The 18879-nt window shown below is 66.9% G+C and overlaps 2 protein-coding genes across 2 annotated transcripts; both read right to left on the bottom strand.

The window, feature by feature from the left end:
• Positions 1-477: 477 nt before the first annotated feature.
• GDPD3 (glycerophosphodiester phosphodiesterase domain containing 3) lies at positions 478-12130 on the bottom strand. Its single transcript, XM_078851046.1, is given in 7 exon segments — positions 478-742; positions 745-775; positions 993-1111; positions 7927-7972; positions 9972-10107; positions 10589-10631; positions 11964-12130. Coding segments are annotated over 7 exon segments (717 nt in total). The 5' UTR covers positions 12103-12130; the 3' UTR covers positions 478-539.
• A 452-nt stretch (positions 12131-12582) lies between these two features.
• Positions 12583-18879, bottom strand: LOC140912264 (mitogen-activated protein kinase 1). The gene is made up of 9 exons (XM_073346419.2): positions 18652-18879; positions 17397-17579; positions 16299-16488; positions 15944-16060; positions 15287-15401; positions 14866-14997; positions 14626-14735; positions 14303-14428; positions 12583-14025 (listed from the first exon to the last, which is right to left on the bottom strand). The coding sequence occupies exons 1-8, from the start codon at positions 18804-18806 to the stop codon at positions 14309-14311; spliced, it is 1122 nt and encodes a 373-aa protein (XP_073202520.1). The 5' UTR covers positions 18807-18879; the 3' UTR covers positions 12583-14025; positions 14303-14308.

Below are 18879 nucleotides of genomic sequence, written 5' to 3'. Positions count from 1 at the left end.
CTATCTCAGAGTGGCATGTCGGGGTTTCGGGAGAGGAGAGAGGGTCAGGGTGTGGGAGCTGGGGGGACGGACGGACGGACAGAGGGGGAGTTGGGGGGAGGGTGTCTTGGCGGGAGACACAGTTGTCACGGAGGTGTGGGGGAGTCCAGGCCCTGCACCCCTCTTCCTGGGATTCCCCGAGACGCTCAGCCAGCCAGTAAAACGGAAGGTTTATTGGACCACAGGAACACAGTCCAAAACAGAGCTTGTGGGGTACACCCAGGACCCCTCAGTCAAGTCCCTTCCGGGGGGCAGGGAGCTCAGCCCCACGCCTGGGGTTCCCTCCCTGTCCCCAGCCAGCTCCAAACTGACACCCCCTCCAGCCGTCTGTCCCCGACTCCTCCTCCAGCTTTTGTCCAGTTCCCCAGGCAGAAGGTGTCACCTAGCCCCCCCCCCGCTCAGGTATCTAAGCCCCCCCCCGCTATCCATCCCCAATGCGGACAGTCCCAGTAAAACTCCCCTGTCACATTCCCAGGTCAATCCGCCCACTCCCTGCTCCGTCACACAGGGTCGGACAGACGGAGGGACGGGGGTCGGACAGACAGGGCCTCGGACAGACAGAGGTGGGACAGAAGGAGTGGGACAGACGGAGGGACAGGGGTGGGACAGATGGGGGGGTGTGGGGGACGGGGGTCGGACAGACGTACGGCTGCCTTGCACTTCTTGAGGATTTTGCTCTGGAAGGAGGCCCAGACGGTGATGTGGAGCGACGGTAGCGACGGACGAGATCAGCCACCTGAGGGTAGGACAGACAATCAGGACACCTGGGTTCGCTCCTGGCTCGGGGAGGGGAGGAGGGTCTGGTGGGTTAGAGCAGGGGTGCTGGGAGCCAGGACTCCGTGGTTCTCCCAAGGCCTTGGGGAGTTACCCACAGTCTTGGGTATATATACCCCTATATCCCAGCCCAGTCCCTTGAATGGCAGGGCCAGGGGCCGAACGCCTGGGTCCCTCACCTGCCGGATCAGCTCCTCGTCATCCTCGTTGATCTCCACGTTAACGGGGATGTGGGGGAATTTCTGGAAAACGTCTTCCAGGCGCGGGATGCGGTGGTCAGAGCCGTGGGAGACGGTGCCTGAGGGGAAGATGGAGGCAGGTGTTGAATGGGTGGATGTGACGAAGTGGGACTGTTCTTAATGTTCTCTCGAATACTGGGTGGGTGCCTCAGTTCCCCTAGGCCTTTTTTAAGGATCCAGGTGGTGGATCAGGGGGTGTGATGTGGGCAGAGCCCTAGAGGGCCAGTGTGATGATGTCGGCACAGAGACTGACCGACACCCTGTCTCCTGGCCACCGATGGCCAGGGCCCCTCCTCGCAAGGTGGCAACAGAAGGTGTTGGTGTGACGATGTGACTCAGCAGGAGGGGGAGTGTTGACCTGGGAATGTGCCCTGGGGATGGGAGACCTGAGAGCCTGTCACCTGAAGCCAGGAGGGGGGAGAGGGAGGTAACACCTCTGCCCAGGAATGTGAACAGAGGCTGCAGCAGGGAACCTGCTGGGTGGGTTTAGTTTCAGTTTGGGGCTGGGGAGAGGAACACAGGGAACCCCAGGGCTGGGGTCTAAGCTCCCTGCCGCTCCCCAGAAGGACGTGATTGAGGGGTCCTGGTTGTACCCACAAGCTCTGTTTGGGACTGTTCCTGTTGTCCAATAAACCTTCTGTTTTACTGGCTGGCTGAGAGTCTCAGTGGATCCCAGGAAGAGGGTGCAGGCCTGGACTCCCCCACACTCCGTGACAACTGGTGGCAGCGGTGGGATCTACTGCACCCCGTGAACGGCGCTTCCTGCAGTAAGTGACTGGGGAGCAGTAAAATGAAGGGGAATTGACGGGGACCAGGCGTGCTGAAGATTCAGAGAGAGACGGTTTCGGGGGGCGGTTAACCCCTGGGAATGTGTGACCAGAGAGAAAGACTTTTGCAGTAACAGGGTCCCCCAGGGGATTGCAGCGAGCGGTCCCAGGGGCGGAGGAGTCTGCAGCTCGACCCTGCAAAGAGTCGGTGACCTCAAGAAGGACGGGCACACGAGGGGCTTTTCCTGGAAACCGTGGGAAGCTGCCCGGCCTGCGAGTGGCCAGCAGGGAGATGTACGCTAAACGCCTGAAGAGCGACCTGGTGGAGCTGTGCAGGCAGGGGGGGCTGCGCATCGGGAGGTCCACCAAGGAACAGCTGATGCCCAGCTGGAGGAGAGGGATCGCTTGGATGACCCGATCCCTGTCCCTGAGGGAAGCTGCCCGGGGGACGCAGCGTGGGCCCTGGGGCCTGACCGGGCTGGGAGGGGTCAGACTGCTGCCGAGGGCATCCCGAGACCCTTCCTACCTATGTCCGGGGGAGGGGTTGGGGGAAGCCCGGCGAATACCGAGGGCACCCTGACCCCGGCACCCAGCAGGGGATCCTCCCGGCGGAGCTCCCCATCCCTGGAGCGGAGGCGGCTGGAATGGGAGAGGGAGATGAAAATGAGGGAGCTGGAGGATCATGAAAAACAACGTCAACATGAGGAGAAACAACGTCAACATGAGCAGGAGGAGAAGGAGAGGGAGCGTCAGGAGAAGGAGAGGGAGCGTCAGGAGAAGGAGAAACAAAGACAGCATGAACTGGAGCTGGCCAGGCTGAGGAGCAGTGGGGCCCCGGCTGCGGCTGCGGTGAGTGCGGGGGGACCCAAGACTGCAAGGAGCTTTGATAAGTGCTTCCTGGCCCAGCGGAAGGAGGGGGAGGACATAGATAGCTTCCTGACGGCCTTTGAGAATGCCTGTGAGCTGCACAGGGTTGACCCTGCAGACAGGCTCCAGTTTCTCACCCCCTTACTGGACCCCAAAGCCGTGGAGGTGTACAGCCGAATGACAGGGCCGGAGGCAGGGGACTATGAACTGTTCAAGCAGGCCCTGCTCCGTGAGTTTGGGCTGACCCCCGAGATGTACCGGAGAAGGTTCCGGAGTCAGCGTAAAACGCCTGAGGTCACCTACCTACACCAGGCCAACCGGATGCAGGGGTATGCCCGCAAGTGGACAGCTGGGGCCCGAGCTAAAGAGGACCTGCTGGACCTAATCGTACTGGAGCAACTGTATGAACAGTGCCCGTCCGACCTGAGGCTGTGGCTGGTGGACAAAAAGCTCGAGAACCCCCAGCACGCAGGGCAGCTGGCCGACGAGTTTGTGAACAGTCGGTCAGGGGGTAGCCGGGAGGAGCCCCAAAAGAACAGGCCCCCCCCGATGCAGAGAGAGAGTCACCAGGGGGCCTCCCAGCGGGGAAATAGGGAGAACCCCCTCCCAAGGGGAACGCCTGGCGTCGGGCCCCTCCGACCCGCTCGAGGGGACCAACGTGACCTGAGCTGCTATCACTGTGGCCAGAGAGGCCACATACGGTCCCAGTGCCCCGGGCTCAGGGACAAACTGAGCAGACCCAACCTACCCAGGGTTAACTGGGTAGGGACCCAGCTGGACGAGGGGCAGACGACCCAGGAAAGGGGGCCTACCAGTTTACCACCTGCTCAGGAGGGAAGAGTACCCCAGGCCAGCTCCACCAGAGGGCTGGAGGCTCTGGACTCAGGGTGCTCAGTTTACAGGGTGGGCGCGGGGCTGTCCCTCCGGAGAGAGTGCCTTGTTCCCCTGGAGGTGGATGGGAGGAAGGTCAATGGATACTGGGATACGGGCGCGGAGGTGACGCTGGCCCGGCCCGAGGTGGTGGCCCCAGATCGGGTGGTGCCCAACACCTATCTGACCCTGACAGGGGTGGGCGGGACCCCATTTAAGGTGCCCGTGGCAAGGGTACACCTGAAATGGGGGGCCAAGGAGGGCCCCAAGGATGTGGGGGTACACCACCATTTGCCCACTGAAGTTTTGATGGGGGGAGACCTAGAGGACTGGCCAAGCAAGCCCCAGGCCGCCCTGGTTGTGACGCGTAGCCAGAGCCGGCGAGGGGCACTGCGCCCTGACCTCGGGGAGGGTATCACACCGGAGGCGCAGGACCCTACCCTGGTGGGGAGGGAGTGCCCAGGAACAAGGCTCAGAGAGGCGGAGGCCTCAGACCCAGCCAGTGAGAGGGAACCGGGCCCCGTCCCTGCCCCAGCTGCTGAGTTCCAGGCCGAGTTGAGGAAAGATCCCTCCTTGCGGAAGCTCAGGGACCTGGCCGACCTCAGTGTGGGATGGACCATGAGGAGAGGCTGCCAGGAGAGGTTCCTGTGGGAGAAGGGGTTCCTGTACCGAGAATGGGCTCCCTCAGGGGAAGTAGAGTCCTGTGGGGTCAGGAGGCAGCTGGGGGTCCCCCAGAAGTATCGCCGCAGGCTCCTGTCCCTGGCCCATGACACCCCCTCGCAGGGCACCAGGGAATCCGGTGCACCCGGCAGAGGTTGCTACAGAACTTTTACTGGCCCGGGGTCTTTACCACGGTCCGGCAGTATTGCCGATCCTGTGACCCCTGTCAGAGGGTGGGGAAGGCCCAGGACAAGGGGAAAGCGGCTTTGAGACCTTTGCCCATCATAGAGGAGCCTTTCCAGAAGGTGGCCATGGACATCGTGGGGCCTCTCAGCAAGACGACCCAGTCGGGGAAGAAATACATTCTGGTGGTGGTAGATTTTGCCACCCGCTACCCCGAGGCAGTGCCCTTAGCTTCCATTGAAGCAGACACCGTGGCCGATGCGCTCCTGACCATTTTCAGCCGAGTGGGGTTCCCCAAGGAAGTCTTGACAGACCAAGGCTCCAACTTCATGTCGGCCCTGCTCCGGTGCTTGTGGGAGAAATGTGGGGTCCGGCACGACTGGGCCTCAGCGTATCACCCCCAGTCCAATGGGCTGGTGGAGAGGTTTAATGGGACGCTAAAGATGATGCTGAAAACCTTTATGAACCAGCACCCGCAGGACTGGGACAAGTACTTACCGCACCTGCTGTTCGCGTACAGGGAGGTGCCCCAGGAGTCGACCGGATTTTCGCCTTTCGAACTGTTATATGGAAGGAGGGTGAGGGGCCCCCTGGACCTGATGAGAGACGAGTGGGAGGGGAAGGCCACTCCCGATGGAGAGTCAGTGGTGGAGTATGTCCTGATCTTCCGAGAGAGACTGGCTGAACTCATGGGCCTGGCCAGGGAGAATCTGGCCAGAGCCCAGAGGAAGCAGAAGGTCTGGTATGACCGCACGGCACAGGCCCGGGCCTACGCCACTGGGGATCAGGTGATGGTTCTCATCCCAGTGAGAAAGAACAAACTACAGGCCGCCTGGGAGGGCCCTTTCAAGGTCGTCAAGCAGCTCAATGAGGTAAACTATGTGGTGGAGCTGTCAAACCGGGCGCACCACCGCCGGGTGTACCATGTGAATATGATGAAGCCATATTATGCCAGGGGGAATGTGGTGTTGGCCGTGTGTGGACAGTGGGAAGAGCAGGGAGATGACCCTTTTGTAGATCTATTCCCTGGGACCAGAGCTGGTTTCCCCCTGGAAACAATTCCCCTCTCGGATCAGCTAACCCCTGCCCAGCAAGCTGAGGTCAGGGAGGTGCTGCATCCGTACCGACAGCTGTTTTCCAACCAGCCTGGACGCACTAATCTGACTGTCCACCGGGTGCAGACAGGGTCACACCCGCCGATAAGATGCTCCCCCTTCCGAGTCACAGGGAAAACTGCTCAGGACCTGGAAAGAGAGGTCCGGGACATGCTGGCTTTGGGGGTGATCCAGCCATTGGCCAGCCCTTGGGCCTCGCCGGTGGTGCTGGTCCCCAAAAAGGACGGGTCGGTCCGGTTCTGTGTGGACTATCGGAAGCTCAATGCCATCACTGTATCTGATGCCTACCCCATGCCCAGGCCGGACGAGCTCCTAGACAAGCTGGGAGGAGCTCGGTACCTCACCACCATGGACCTTACAAAGGGCTACTGGCAAGTGCCGCTGGATGCAGATGCCCGACTGAAATCGGCCTTTATCACCCCTCTGGGGCTCTATGAGTTCCTGACCCTGCCTTTCGGCCTCAAGGGAGCGCCGGCGACCTTCCAGCGCCTGGTGGACCAGCTCCTGAGGGGGATGGAGAGTTTTGCCGTGGCGTATATTGATGACATCTGTGTCTTTAGCCAGACCTGGGAGGACCACGTGTCCCAGGTTAGACAAGTGCTGGACCGACTCCAGGGGGCTGGGCTGACTGTAAAAGCGGAGAAGTGCAAGGTGGGGATGGCGGAAGTATCTTACCTGGGCCATCGGGTGGGGAGCGGCCGCCTAAAGCCGGAACCAGCCAAGGTGGAGGTGATCAGAGACTGGCCCGCTCCCCACACCAAAAAGCAGGTCCAAGCCTTTATTGGGATGGCAGGATACTACCGAAGATTTGTGCCCCACTTTAGCGCCATAGCCACCCCCATCACTGAGCTATGCAAGAAGGGGAAGCCAGACAAGGTGGTCTGGACCGAGCAGTGCCAGGTGGCTTTCCGGGCGCTGAAGGAGGCTCTGGTCAGTGGCCCAGTTCTGGCAAACCCAGACTTTGACAAGCCCTTTGTGGTGTTCACCGACGCCTCAGACACGGGACTGGGGGCGGTCTTAATGCAGGAGGATGAAAAGGGGGAGAGACACCCCATCGTGTACCTGAGCAAGAAGTTGCTACCCCGGGAGCAACACTACGCGGCCATCGAGAAGGAGTGCCTGGCCATGGTGTGGGCCCTCAAGAAACTAGAGCCCTATCTCTTCGGGCGACACTTCACCGTCTACACCGACCACTCTCCCCTGACCTGGCTGCACCCGATGAAAGGAGCCAACGCCAAGCTCCTGAGATGGAGCCTGCTCCTGCAGGATTACGACATGGACGTGGTCCACGTGAAGGGAAGGGCCAACCTGATAGCGGACGCGCTGTCCCGGAGAGGGGGCCCCGAACTTCCCCAGGTCACTGGTCAGCGTGACCCCGCTCAGTTCAGTCTCGAAGGGGGGAGAGATGTGACGATGTGACTCAGCAGGGAGGGGGGAGTGTTGACCTGGGAATGTGCCCTGGGGATGGGAGACCTGAGAGCCTGTCACCTGAGCCAGGAGGGGGAGGGGGAGGCGACACCTCTGCCCGGGAATGTGAACAGAGGCTGCAGCAGGGAACCTGCTGGGTGGGTTTAGTTTCAGTTTGGGGCTGGGTGGAGGAACACAGGGAACCCCAGGGCTGGGGTCTAAGCTCCCTGCTCCCCCAGAAGGACGTGATTGAGGGGTCCTGGTTGTACCCACAAGCTCTGTTTGGGACTGTTCCTGTTGTCCAATAAACCTTCTGTTTTACTGGCTGGCTGAGAGTCTCAGTGGATCCCAGGAAGAGGGGTGCAGGGCCTGGACTCCCCCACACTCCGTGACAGTTGGGGAGCAAAGAGATCAGGTGGCCTCCTGGCCCGGGGGAGAGAGAGAGAGAGGAGGGGCTGGGGAGTTTCAGTTTGGAGCTGGCTGGGTAAAGCGAGGGAGGCCCAGATGGGGCTCTGGCCTCCCTGCCCCCCAAGACGGACCTGACTGAGGGGTCCTGGTCTCTGCACCTACAAGCTCTGTGTTAGACCATGTTCCTGTCGTCTAATAAACCTTCTGTTTTCCTGGCTGGCTGAGAGTCACATCTGACTGCGAAGTTGGGGTGCAGGACCCTCTGGCTTCCCCAGGACCCCGCCTGGGCGGACTCGCTGTGGGAAGCGCCCGGAGGGGCAGAGGAGGCTGGAGGCTCCGGGGTCAGACCCAGGAAGGTGGAGCCGGGGGAGCTGTGTGTCCTGCAGACAGGCTGCTCCCCGAGAAGAGACTGCCCCAGAGTCCTGCCCAGCTTCCTGGGGAGCAGTTCCCGAGCATCGCCTGGGGACGCCATGATGGTGGGCCTGTCCCCACCCCTCCCAGGGGAGAGCCCCCTTCTCCCCCCCCACACACTCCCAGCCCTGGGGTCCCCGCAGGTTGACACCTCCTGCGGAGGGCTGGAGGGAATTGATCACTTACCAGGCGAGAAGGTCACCTCCAGGGGGTCCCTGTAGGGGGGCAGATCCTGGGGGAGAGAGGTGGGGAGTCAGCAATCTGGGGGGGTTGGCAGGCTGCTGCCCCTAGGAGAGGGGCTAACTTGGCAGAGGGGCTCAGCTCGTAATCCAGCTGGGGGCTGACAGGGAGGTCTAGGGTGTTGGGATGGGGGGTCTCTCACCCCAGGGTGCCTGTTCCCAGGATGGGGTTTGGGGGTGCTGGGGAAGGGTTCCTGTGAGGGGGTGTATTTGGGGGCTTGGAGTGTGTGGGGTTTCCCATGGGGTGTCTAGGGTTGGGGGCTCCCAGGGACTCTGTGGGGGGGTCACCATGGAGGTCCAGGTCACACATGGCCTGGCCTCAAGCAGCTGGGGGCCTGGGGCTGGGGGGTTCAATGGATTGGGGGTGTCTATGGGTAGTTAGACATCCTGGGAGTTGAGGGTTTCCATGGGGTCAGGGGGTTCCCGTGGGGCTGTGTATGGGGTGAGGGGTTCCATGAGGGTCCGTGAGGGGCTGTCTATGGGGGTGGGGGTCCCGGGGGGGTTCTGTGAGGGTCGGGGGTCCCTGAGGGGCTGTCTATGGGGGTGGGGGTCCCGGGGGGGTTCTGTGAGGGTCAGGGGGTCCGTGAGGGGCTGTCTATGGGGGTGGGGGTCCCGGGGGGGGTTCTGTGAGGGTCGGGGGTCCCTGAGGGGCTGTCTATGGGGGTGGGGGTCCCGGGGGGGGTTCTGTGAGGGTCGGGGGTCCCTGAGGGGCTGTCTATGGGGGTGGGGGTCCCGGGGGGGGTTCTGTGAGGGTCGGGGGGTCCCTGAGGGGCTGTCTGTGGGGGTGGGGGTCCCGGGGGGGTTCTGTGAGGGTCGGGGGGTCCCTGAGGGGCTGTCTATGGGGGTGGGGGTCCCGGGGGGGGTTCTGTGAGGGTCGGGGGTCCCTGAGGGGCTGTCTATGGGGGTGGGGGTCCCGGGGGGGTTCTGTGAGGGTCGGGGGTCCCTGAGGGGCTGTCTATGGGGGTGGGGGTCCCGGGGGGGTTCTGTGAGGGTCGGGGGGTCCCTGAGGGGCTGTCTATGGGGGTGGGGGTCCCGGGGGGGTTCTGTGAGGGTCGGGGGGTCCCTGAGGGGCTGTCTGTGGGGGTGGGAGTCCCGGGGGGGTTCTGTGAGGGTCGGGGGGTCCCTGAGGGGCTGTCTGTGGGGGTGGGAGTCCCGGGGGGGTTCTGTGAGGGTCGGGGGGTCCCTGAGGGGCTGTCTGTGGGGGTGGGAGTCCCGGGGGGGTTCTGTGAGGGTCGGGGGTCCCTGAGGGGCTGTCTGTGGGGGTGGGGGTTCCGGGGGGGGTTCTGTGAGGGTCGGGGGTCCCTGAGGGGCTGTCTGTGGGGGTGGGGGTCCCGGGGGGGTTCTGTGAGGGTCGGGGGGTCCCTGAGGGGCTGTCTATGGGGGTGGGAGTCCCGGGGGGGTTCTGTGAGGGTCGGGGGTCCCTGAGGGGCTGTCTATGGGGGTGGGGGTTCCGGGGGGGTTCTGTGAGGGTCGGGGGGTCCCTGAGGGGCTGTCTATGGGGGTGGGGGTCCCGGGGGGGTTCTGTGAGGGTCGGGGGGTCCGTGAGGGGCTGTCTATGGGGGTGGGGGTCCCGGGGGGGTTCTGTGAGGGTCGGGGGTCCCTGAGGGGCTGTCTGTGGGGGTGGGGGTCCCGGGGGGGTTCTGTGAGGGTCGGGGGGTCCCTGAGGGGCTGTCTATGGGGGTGGGGGTCCCGGGGGGGTTCTGTGAGGGTCGGGGGGTCCGTGAGGGGCTGTCTATGGGGGTGGGGGTCCCGGGGGGGTTCTGTGAGGGTCGGGGGTCCCTGAGGGGCTGTCTGTGGGGGTGGGGGTCCCGGGGGGTTCTGTGAGGGTCAGGGGGTCCCTGAGGGGCTGTCTGTGGGGGTCCCGGGGGGGTTCTGTGAGGGTCGGGGGTCCCTGAGGGGCTGTCTATGGGGGTGGGGGTCCCGGGGGGTTCTGTGAGGGTCAGGGGGTCCCTGAGGGGCTGTCTATGGGGGTGGGGGTTCCAGGGGTCTCACCGCATAGTCCAGCTCCCGGATGTTCTGGTCCCGGCCCGCCTGGCGCTGCAGGTTCTGGTCGTGGGACACAACCACCACCCCGTCCCGCGTGCGCTGACAGTCCAGCTCCAGCAGCTGGGTCCCCTGGGCCACCGCGCTGCGGGGAGACGAGGTCAGCAGGGGAAGGGGCTGCTGGGGGCGGGGGGGTCACCCAACGACATTAATCGGCAGCAGGTTTAAAACAAACACAAGGAAGCATTTCTTCACCCAATGCCGGACAGCCTGGGGAACTCCTCGCCACAGGATGTTGGGAAGGCCAAGACTAGAACCGGGTTCAAAGAAGCACTACCTGGAGGGTAGGTCCTTCAATGGCTATGAGCCAGGCTGGGCAGGGATGGTGGCCCTGGCCTCTGTTTGCCAGGGGCTGACAATGGGCGCAGGCTGGGTCACTGGATGATTCCTGGCCGCGGGACATGGGGCTAGATGGGCCTTGGGGCTGCCCCAGCCTGACCGCTCTCATGTTCTAATGGGGAGGGGCGCGTGGGGGGGAGGGGCACAGCAGGGACGGGGGCTGGGATGTGCTTGGAGGGGTGGTGCCTGGAGGCTCGGGAGGGCGCGGGGGTGTGTGTGTCACTCACTTGGTGAAAGCCTCCATGGTGTTCTCGATCCTCTCGCCGCAGCCTGGGGGCGATGGGGGGAGAAATGAGTGCCCGGGTCAGAGACCCCCCCCCTGCTCCCAGCCCCCCTGCCCTCACACCCTACTGCTCCCAGGCCCCACTGCCCCCTGCTCCCAGGCCAGCCCCCCTGCCCCCACACCCTACTGCTCCCAGGCCCCACTGCCCCCTGCTCCCAGGCCAGCCCCCCTGCCCCCACACCCTACTGCTTCTAGGCCCCATGCTCCCAGAGCAGTCCCCCGTCCTCTAGCTACATTCCTCCCAGGCCTCACTGCTCCTAGCCCCCCTCTCCCCCCAGGTCCCACTGCTCCCTGTCCCCCCAGGTCCCACTGCTCCCAGCCCCCCTGTCCTCCAACCCGATTGCTCCCCCCCCAGGGATGATTATCCTGCCCCCTGGTCCTGTTCCCCCTGCCCTGGGGGCAATGAGGGTCTTGCACCCAGACACCTGGTTTCCAACCCCATCTCGGTCCCCCCCCACCTCCAGGGATGAGACCCAGGTGTCTGGGAGGGCAGCGCTCCCTACTCAGGGCAAGCAGAAGAAGGAAGGAAGGAAGGAAGCCGTCCCCCCACCACGCCCCACAGGTGTGGGGAAAAGAGCAGATTATAGAGCCAGGTGATGGGCCTGAGCCAGCTCCCCGCACCTGCCCCCACCGCACCTGCCGCCCCTCCCCCCGCCAGCTCCCCGCCCCTGCCCCCACCGCACCTGCCGCCCCTCCCCCCGCCAGCTCCCCGCCGCCCCTGCCGCCCCTCCCCCCGCCAGCTCCCCGCACCTGCCCCCACCGCACCTGCCGCCCCTCCCCCCGCCAGCTCCCCGCCCCTGCCGCCCCTCCCCCCGCCAGCTCCCCGCCCCTGCCCCCACCGCACCTGCCGCCCCTCCCCCCGCCAGCTCCCCGCCGCCCCTGCCGCCCCTCCCCCCGCCAGCTCCCCGCACCTGCCCCCACCGCACCTGCCGCCCCTCCCCCCGCCAGCTCCCCGCCCCTGCCGCCCCTCCCCCCGCCAGCTCCCCGCCGCCCCTGCCGCCCCTCCCCCCGCCAGCTCCCCGCCCCTGCCGCCCCTCCCCCCGCCAGCTCCCCGCCGCACCTGCCGCCCCTCCCCCCGCCAGCTCCCCGCACCTGCCCCCACCGCACCTGCCGCCCCTCCCCCCGCCAGCTCCCCGCACCTGCCCCCACCGCACCTGCCGCCCCTCCCCCCGCCAGCTCCCCGCACCTGCCCCCGCCGCACCTGCCGCCCCTCCCCCCGCCAGCTCCCCGCACCTGCCCCCGCCGCCCCTCCCCCTGCCTCCTCCGGCCGCCCCTGCCGCCCCTCCCCCCACACCTGCCTCCTCCCCCCCGGCGCTCACCCCCGCGGTGGGACACGTGGCGGCAGGGGAACGGGGGCTGGCGGGGCCGGTGCAGCAGCCCGGGGCGGCGGCGGAGGCAGAGCGAGGCCAGGGCGAAGCCCCCCAGGGCCGGCAGCGCCAGCAGCAGCGGGGCGAACATGGCTCGGCGGGACCGGGACCGGGACCGGGACCGGGACCGGCCGGGCTGGAGGAGCCGGTCCGGGCGGGGCGGGCGAGAGCAGCCACCCACGCGGGACACGCCCCCCCGCGGGACACCGCCCCCCCGTGGGCACAGCCCCCCCCCGCGGGAACGGGCTCCCCCAACCACCCAGGGACCAAGTCCACCACCCGCTGCCCCCCCGAACGGGACACCGCCCCCCGTCCCCCCCCGCGGGCACAGCCCCCCCGTCCCCCCCCCGCGGGAACGGGCTCCCCCAACCACCCAGGGACAAAGTCCACCACCTGCTGCTCCCCCTCCCCCCCCGCGGACACCCCCCCCTCACTCATTAGCCATCTGCCTGGCCATGGGGGAGGGGCCTGGCCTCCCCCCTTCCCCTCAGCACAGCTCCCCTCGCCCCTGCTGCGAGCCCCCGCCTTACCCCCCCTTCCCCAGCGCCGCCCCCCAGCCAGACACAGGCGCTGGGATTCAGAACGGTTTATTGGGGGGGTCTGTACAGTTCCATAGCAGGGTCACCAGAGCCCAGCCAATTCCACCCCACAGGGCAGGACAACACGCCGGCTTCCCCCACTTAGGGGGCAGGCTGCCAGTGGGGCCCCCCCATACATGAGGGGGCTGTGGCTGGTGGGGCAGGGAGGACCAGCAATCAGCCCACATTGCAGACAGGTTGGCAGCCAATCATAAAGGGAAACTGAGGCACAGATGGGGGTGCGGGAGGTGTAGAACCCAGGAGTCTGAGCTCCCAGTGGCCCCTTCACGAAACCACAGGATCCTTCAGATCCAGTCTTTTGTTGGAGTGGGGGGCTGGGAGCCAGGACACCGGGGTTCTCTCCCGGCTCTGGGAGGGGAGTGGGGGGCTGGGAGCCAGGACACCAGGGTTCTCTCCCGGCTCTGGGAGGGGAGTGGGGGGCTGGGAGCCAGGACACCGGGGTTCTCTCCCGGCTCTGGGAGGGGAGTGGGGGGCTGGGAGCCAGGACACCGGGGTTCTCTCCCGGCTCTGGGAGGGGAGTGGGGGGCTGGGAGCCAGGACACCAGGGTTCTCTCCCGGCTCTGGGAGGGGAGTGGGGGGCTGGGAGCCAGGACACTGGGGTTCTCTCCCGGCTCTGGGAGGGAGTGTTGTTAGTGGGTTTTGGAGGGGGTGGGGGGTGCAGAGCCCAGGTTCCGGGGTTCATGTGCAGGTCAGTTGTGGGGGCTCCAAGAGGAGGCATCAGGTGCTGCCGTAGCCCTTTGAACGGAGATGGCACCCCCAGGTGTGGGGGAAGACTGAAAATACAAATCTCTGCCCACGCTGACCCCCCCCAGACTCCGCGGTTCTTTCCCCCCAGGGAAGCCACCAGCCCTGGCTCATCACTTTGCACCCAGACCAGGCAGGAGGAGAAATTCTCCCCCCTCCCTGCCAGACTAGAGCAGGCAGGGAAGGAAGGGGAAGGGGCTGGACCTGCTCCCAGCCCCACCCCAACACACAAATATTAGCTGGGTGGGCACAAATATCCCCCTATGGGAGGGGCAGCCCTGCCCCCCATGACACAGACAGGAACTGGGGGCAATAGGAACTCCTAGGGGAGTACCCCCCAGTCTCCCCCCCCACACACACATTCCCAGCAGCAGGCAGGGGCTAATTACAATTGTTAACTCATTAGATACAAAGCAGGAGAGATTCCCCCTCCACATCCAGGAATCAGGGGGGCACTGGGTCCCCCCGCCAGGCCCCCCCAGAGGCACAGCCTGGGGGGGTTAAGGAGTCACAGCCACATTGCGAAGCAGTTATACAGCACAATGGCAGGGCTGGCCCCCTCGGGCAGGGCCCCCTAGCCCCCCAGTCAGAGTCCGAGGGGCGCTCCGGGCGCAGGGGCCAGGTCGAAACCTTCTCAGAGGGAGGCAGGTCTAGGCTGGAGCGTGACGGACCTGGGGGGTGGGAAAGAGAGAGGCAGTGAGACCCCCAAGCCAGCCCATCCCCACTGGGGCCGGATGGGAGCTGGTGCCCCCTGGAGGGGAGGGGCCCCGTGTCCCCCCTGGGGCCGGAGGGGAGCTGGTGCCCCCTGGAGGGGAGGGGCCCCGTGTCCCAGCCCCCTGGAGGGGAACGGCCCCGTGTCCCAGCCCCCTGGAGGGGAACGGCCCCCTGCGCCCCCTGGAGGGGAACGGCCCCGTGTCCGAGCCCCCTGGGGCGGAATGAGGCACTGACCAGCGCTCACGGCCCCTGGTAGCCTGGCTGGAACCGCGCCGTCTCCTCGAAGATCAGCTCCTTCAGCTTCTCCTTGGGCAGGTCGTCAAGCTCCATGTCGAAAGTGAAGGGCTCTTCGGCCACCGGCTTCAAAGAGAGGAGGGGACAGTGAGCTGCGGTGTCTGGGGCCAACCCCCACCCAGCGCTCGGGAGAAAAGCCCACTCCCCGCCCTGCGCCACAGACAGAACCTAGGAGTCCTGGCTCCCAGGCTCCCTGCTCTAACCACCAGAGCCCGTTCCCCCCGAGCTCTGGGGAGGGGACCCAGGCGTCTGCGGACCCCCACCTCGTCTGAGGGGTCGTAGTACTGCTCCAGGTAGGGGTGAGCCAGCGACTCCTCCACAGTGATGCGCTTGTTGGGGTTAAAGGTCAACATCTTGTCCAGCAGGTCGAGGGCTGTGGAAGGGACGAGAGGAGGGGCAGGGTGAGGGGGCAGCCACCGGGGGGCTCCCAGGGGAAGGTGGGATCCGGGGGAGCCCCACGACACAGCAGGGCTAGCCTGGGGGAGGGGATGCCAGATCCTCACCTTTGGGGTCAGCCTTGGGGAACAGCTTGGGCCAGGGCACCTTGGCCTTCTGGGGCAGCGACTGCAGGTAATTCCGCGCCTTCATGTTGATGATGCAGTTCAGGTCGTCCTGCGAGGGAGACCCCAGGATCCCTGCACAGGGGGAGGAGTCAGGACGGAGAGGGGCGGGGCCAGCCTAGGCCCTGCCCTGATACCACACAGCCCTGCAGCAAGAGGCCCCACTTCTGGAGACAGCCTCGCTCCATAGCTACATCATCCAGATATTCATCCCCCTCCATGGAGGCCCCACCCCGACTTCAGCATCCAGTTGCCCCTCTCAGTGCTCCAGTAGCCCCGCCCCCAGTTCCAAGATGTCCTGCCCATTTATAAGCAGTTGGCCCTCAACACATCAGCATCTAGATGCCCTGCCCCACTCCCTCACCCAGGATGTGGTTGAGCTGGTCCAGATAGTGCTTGCCAGGGAAGATGGGCCGGTTGGAGAGCATCTCCGCCAGGATGCAGCCCACCGACCAGATGTCGATGGATTTGGTGTAGCCCTGGGGACCAACAGACAGGGGTCAGAGGGGGCGGAGACAGGGAGCCACCCCCATGGTCTTACCCCACCCACCCAATCCTGCTGCAGCTGCAGGTTTGACTGCCTGAAGAAACAGGCCAGAAAAAAGAAAGTGTGCCATTGTGGCACCTTAGAGACTAACAAATTTATTAGAGCCTAAGCTTTCATGAGCTTCATCCAATGAAGTGATCTGTAGCCCACGAAAGCTAATGCTCTAATAAACTGGTTAGTCTCTAAGGTGCCACAATGGCACATTTTCTTTTTGCGGATACAGACTAACACGGCTGCTACTCTGAGGCCAGAAAAGGAAATTCCAGGGAAATCAACTTAGGTCTGGTTCCTCTGACACTCCCCCATGGTGCCAGGGTAGAACCCAGGCATCCTGGCTTCCAACCTAATAGATTCCCCCTTCCTCCCCGAGCTGGGGACAGAGCCCAGGTGTCCTGGCTCCCAGCCCCCTGCTCTCACTCTCCAGAGCCAGCACGCCCTGAAACAGAGCTAGGAGCCAGGCTTCCAGCCCCTCACCTTGGAGTTGAGCATGATCTCAGGGGCGCGGTACCAGCGGGTAGCCACATACTCCGTCAAGAAGCCAGTGTGGTCATGCTCCGGGTCGGCGATGCGGGCCAGACCAAAGTCACAGATCTGGAGAGGGGAGGGAGGATTAGTCCTGGCTGCCCAATCCTCCGCCCCGAGCTCAAGGGGGAGGGGATAGAGTGGGGGGTGGGGGGGAAAGACTTGCACGCTGGGACAATCCAGGGGTAGGGGAGACCAGGGGGGGCTGGGCTGAGGGGCCAACCTGGGGCGGCAGACCCTGGGCCCAGGGGCAGGGAAGAGGGGACGTGGGGCTGGGCTGAGGGCTGGCCAGGGAGGGTGTCCTCGCCTTGAGATCGCAGGTGGTGTTGATGAGCAGGTTGCTGGGCTTGAGGTCGCGGTGCAGCACGTTGGCCGAGTGGATGTACTTGAGGCCGCGCAGAATCTGGTACAGGAAGTAGCAGATGTGGTCGTTGCTCAGCTGCTGCGTCTTCAGTAGCTTGTACAGGTCGGTCTCCATCAGGTCCTGCACGATGTACCTGGGGGGGCGGCGCCCCGAGGGGGGGCAGGCATGGGGGTCAAGGGGCATAACACAATTGGTAAGGAGATGCGGCACCTCTGGGGTGGCGGGCTGGGCACACGGGGACCCCTCCTCCAGTGCAGGGACGGGACTCCCCCGGGGCAGGGCCAGGATCCCGGGGCCCCTGGCCCGGTGCGGGCGCGGGACTCCCCCGGGGCAGGGCCGGGATCCCGGGGCCCCTGGCCCGGTGCGGGCGCGGGACTCCCCCGGGGCAGGGCCGGGATCCCGGGGCCCCTGGCCCGGTGCGGGCGCGGGACTCCCCCGGGGCAGGGCCGGGATCCCGGGGCCCCTGGCCCGGTGCGGGCGCGGGACTCCCCCGGGGCAGGGCCGGGATCCCGGGGCCCCTGGCCCGGTGCGGGCGCGGGACTCCCCTGGGGCAGGGCCGGGATCCCGGGGCCCCTGGCCCGGTGCGGGACTCCCCTGGGGCAGGGCCGGGATCCCGGGGCCCCTGGCCCGGTGCGGGACTCCCCTGGGGCAGGGCCGGGATCCCGGGGCCCCTGGCCCGGTGCGGGACTCCCCTGGGGCAGGGCCGGGATCCCGGGGCCCCTGGCCCGGTGCGGGACTCCCCTGGGGCAGGGCTGGGATCCCGGGGCCCCTGGCCCGGTGCGGGACTCCCCTGGGGCAGGGCCGGGATCCCGGGGCCCCTGGCCCGGTGCGGGACTCCCCTGGGGCAGGGCCGGGATCCCGGGGCCCCTGGCCCGGTGCGGGCGCGGGACTCCCCTGGGGCAGGGCCGGGATCCCGGGGCCCCTGGCCCGGTGCGGGCGCGGGACTCCCCCGGGGCAGGGCCGGGATCCCGGGGCCCCTGGCCTGGTGCGGGCGCGGGACTCCCCCGGGGCAGGGCCGGGCGCGGGCTCGGCGGAGGATACACGTCGCGCATGTGGTCGATGGCCGCGGCCCGCAGGATGTCGTTGATCCCGATGATGTTCTCGTGCCGGAAGCGGAGCAGGATTTTGATCTCGCGCAGGGTGCGCTGACAGTAGGTCTGGTGCTCGAAGGGGCTGATCTTCTTGATGGCCGCCCGGATCTTGCTCGCGTGGTCGTAGGCCGAGCTGGGCAGAGAGGGGAGGCCATGGGGCACGGAGGGGGCACGGGGGGCCGGCCCGGCCCTCGGCTTCCCGCGGCAGAGCCCCCCTCGGCACCACGGGGCACCGGAACCCAGGAGTCCGGCTGGCAGCCCCTCCCCCCGAGCGCCTCCCGGAGCCGGGACAGGATTGTACCCCGGGGGCGGCAGCGCTGCGAGCAGGAGGCTCGGAGAAGGGCGGGGCGAGTAAAACGGCCGGTGGCCGGGCCGGGGGAATGGGGTCGGGTACGGTGGCCGGGAGGGGCGGGGGGAGGGAGATCGGGCCGGGTACGGTGGCCGGGCCGGGGGAATGGGGCCGGGTACGGTGGCCAGGACGGGGGAATGGGGCCGGGTACGGGGGCCGGGAGGGGCGGGGGAGGGAGATCGGGCCGGGTACGGTGGCCGGGCCGGGGGACTGGGGCCGGGTACGGGGGCCAGGACGGGGGAATGGGGCCGGGTACGGTGGCCGGCAGGGGCGAGGGAGGGAGGTCGGGCCGGGTACGGTGGCCGGGCCGGGGGAATGGGCCGGGTACGGTGGCCGGGCCGGGGGACTGGGGCCGGGTACGGTGGCCGGGAGGGGCGGGGGAAGGAGATCGGGCCGGGTACGGTGGCCAGGACGGGGGAATGGGGCCGGGTACGGGGGCCGGGAGGGGCGGGGGAGGGAGATCGGGCCGGGTACGGTGGCCGGGCCGGGGGACTGGGGCCGGGTACGGGGGCCGGGAGGGGCGGGGGAGGGAGATCGGGCCGGGTACGGTGGCCGGGCCGGGGGACTGGGGCCGGGAGGGGCGGGGGAGGGAGATCGGGCCGGGTACGGTGGCCGGGCCGGGGGACTGGGGCCGGGTACGGGGGCCGGGAGGGGCGGGGGAAGGAGATCGGGCCGGGTACGGTGGCCAGGACGGGGGAATGGGGCCGGGTACGGTGGCCGGCAGGGGCGAGGGAGGGAGGTCGGGCCGGGTACGGTGGCCGGGCCGGGGGAATGGGCCGGGTACGGTGGCCGGGCCGGAGGACTGGGGCCGGGTACGGTGGCCGGGAGGGATCGGGCCGCGGCCGCCGGCGCTCACCAGACCATGCCGTACGCCCCCTCCCCGATGTACTGCAGGTCCGTGTATCGCGGCCCCACGTCGAACACTTGCCCCTTCACCGACTCCACCCCCAGCTTGGGCGCCCCCGGCACCGGGCCGGGCCCCCCCGGGGCCGCCGCTGTCGCCGCCGCCATGGCCGCTGCGATCCGATCCCCGCTGCCGCAGCCGCACCCGGAACCGCCCCGCCCGACGGCACCGCGCCTGCGC

Source organism: Lepidochelys kempii, unplaced genomic scaffold (genome assembly GCF_965140285.1).
Source record: "Lepidochelys kempii isolate rLepKem1 unplaced genomic scaffold, rLepKem1.hap1 scaffold_245, whole genome shotgun sequence".
In the NCBI taxonomy this organism is placed as follows: Eukaryota; Metazoa; Chordata; order Testudines; family Cheloniidae; genus Lepidochelys; species Lepidochelys kempii.
This window is presented reverse-complemented; position numbering and strand designations above follow the sequence as displayed.

What these genes read in the sequence shown, in the direction of transcription:
- LOC140912264 (XM_073346419.2), bottom strand. Translation starts at nt 18,806, where the DNA reads ATGGCGGCGGCGACAGCGGCGGCCCCGGGGGGGCCCGGCCCGGTGCCG. An exon ending in ATCGACCACATGCGCGACGT is followed by an intron (nt 16,489 to 17,396) that starts GTATCCTCCGCC and finishes CCGCCCCCCCAG; the next exon opens with GTACATCGTGCAGGACCTGA. An exon ending in CCAGCTCAACCACATCCTGG is followed by an intron (nt 14,998 to 15,286) that starts GTGAGGGAGTGG and finishes CCCCCTGTGCAG; the next exon opens with GGATCCTGGGGTCTCCCTCG.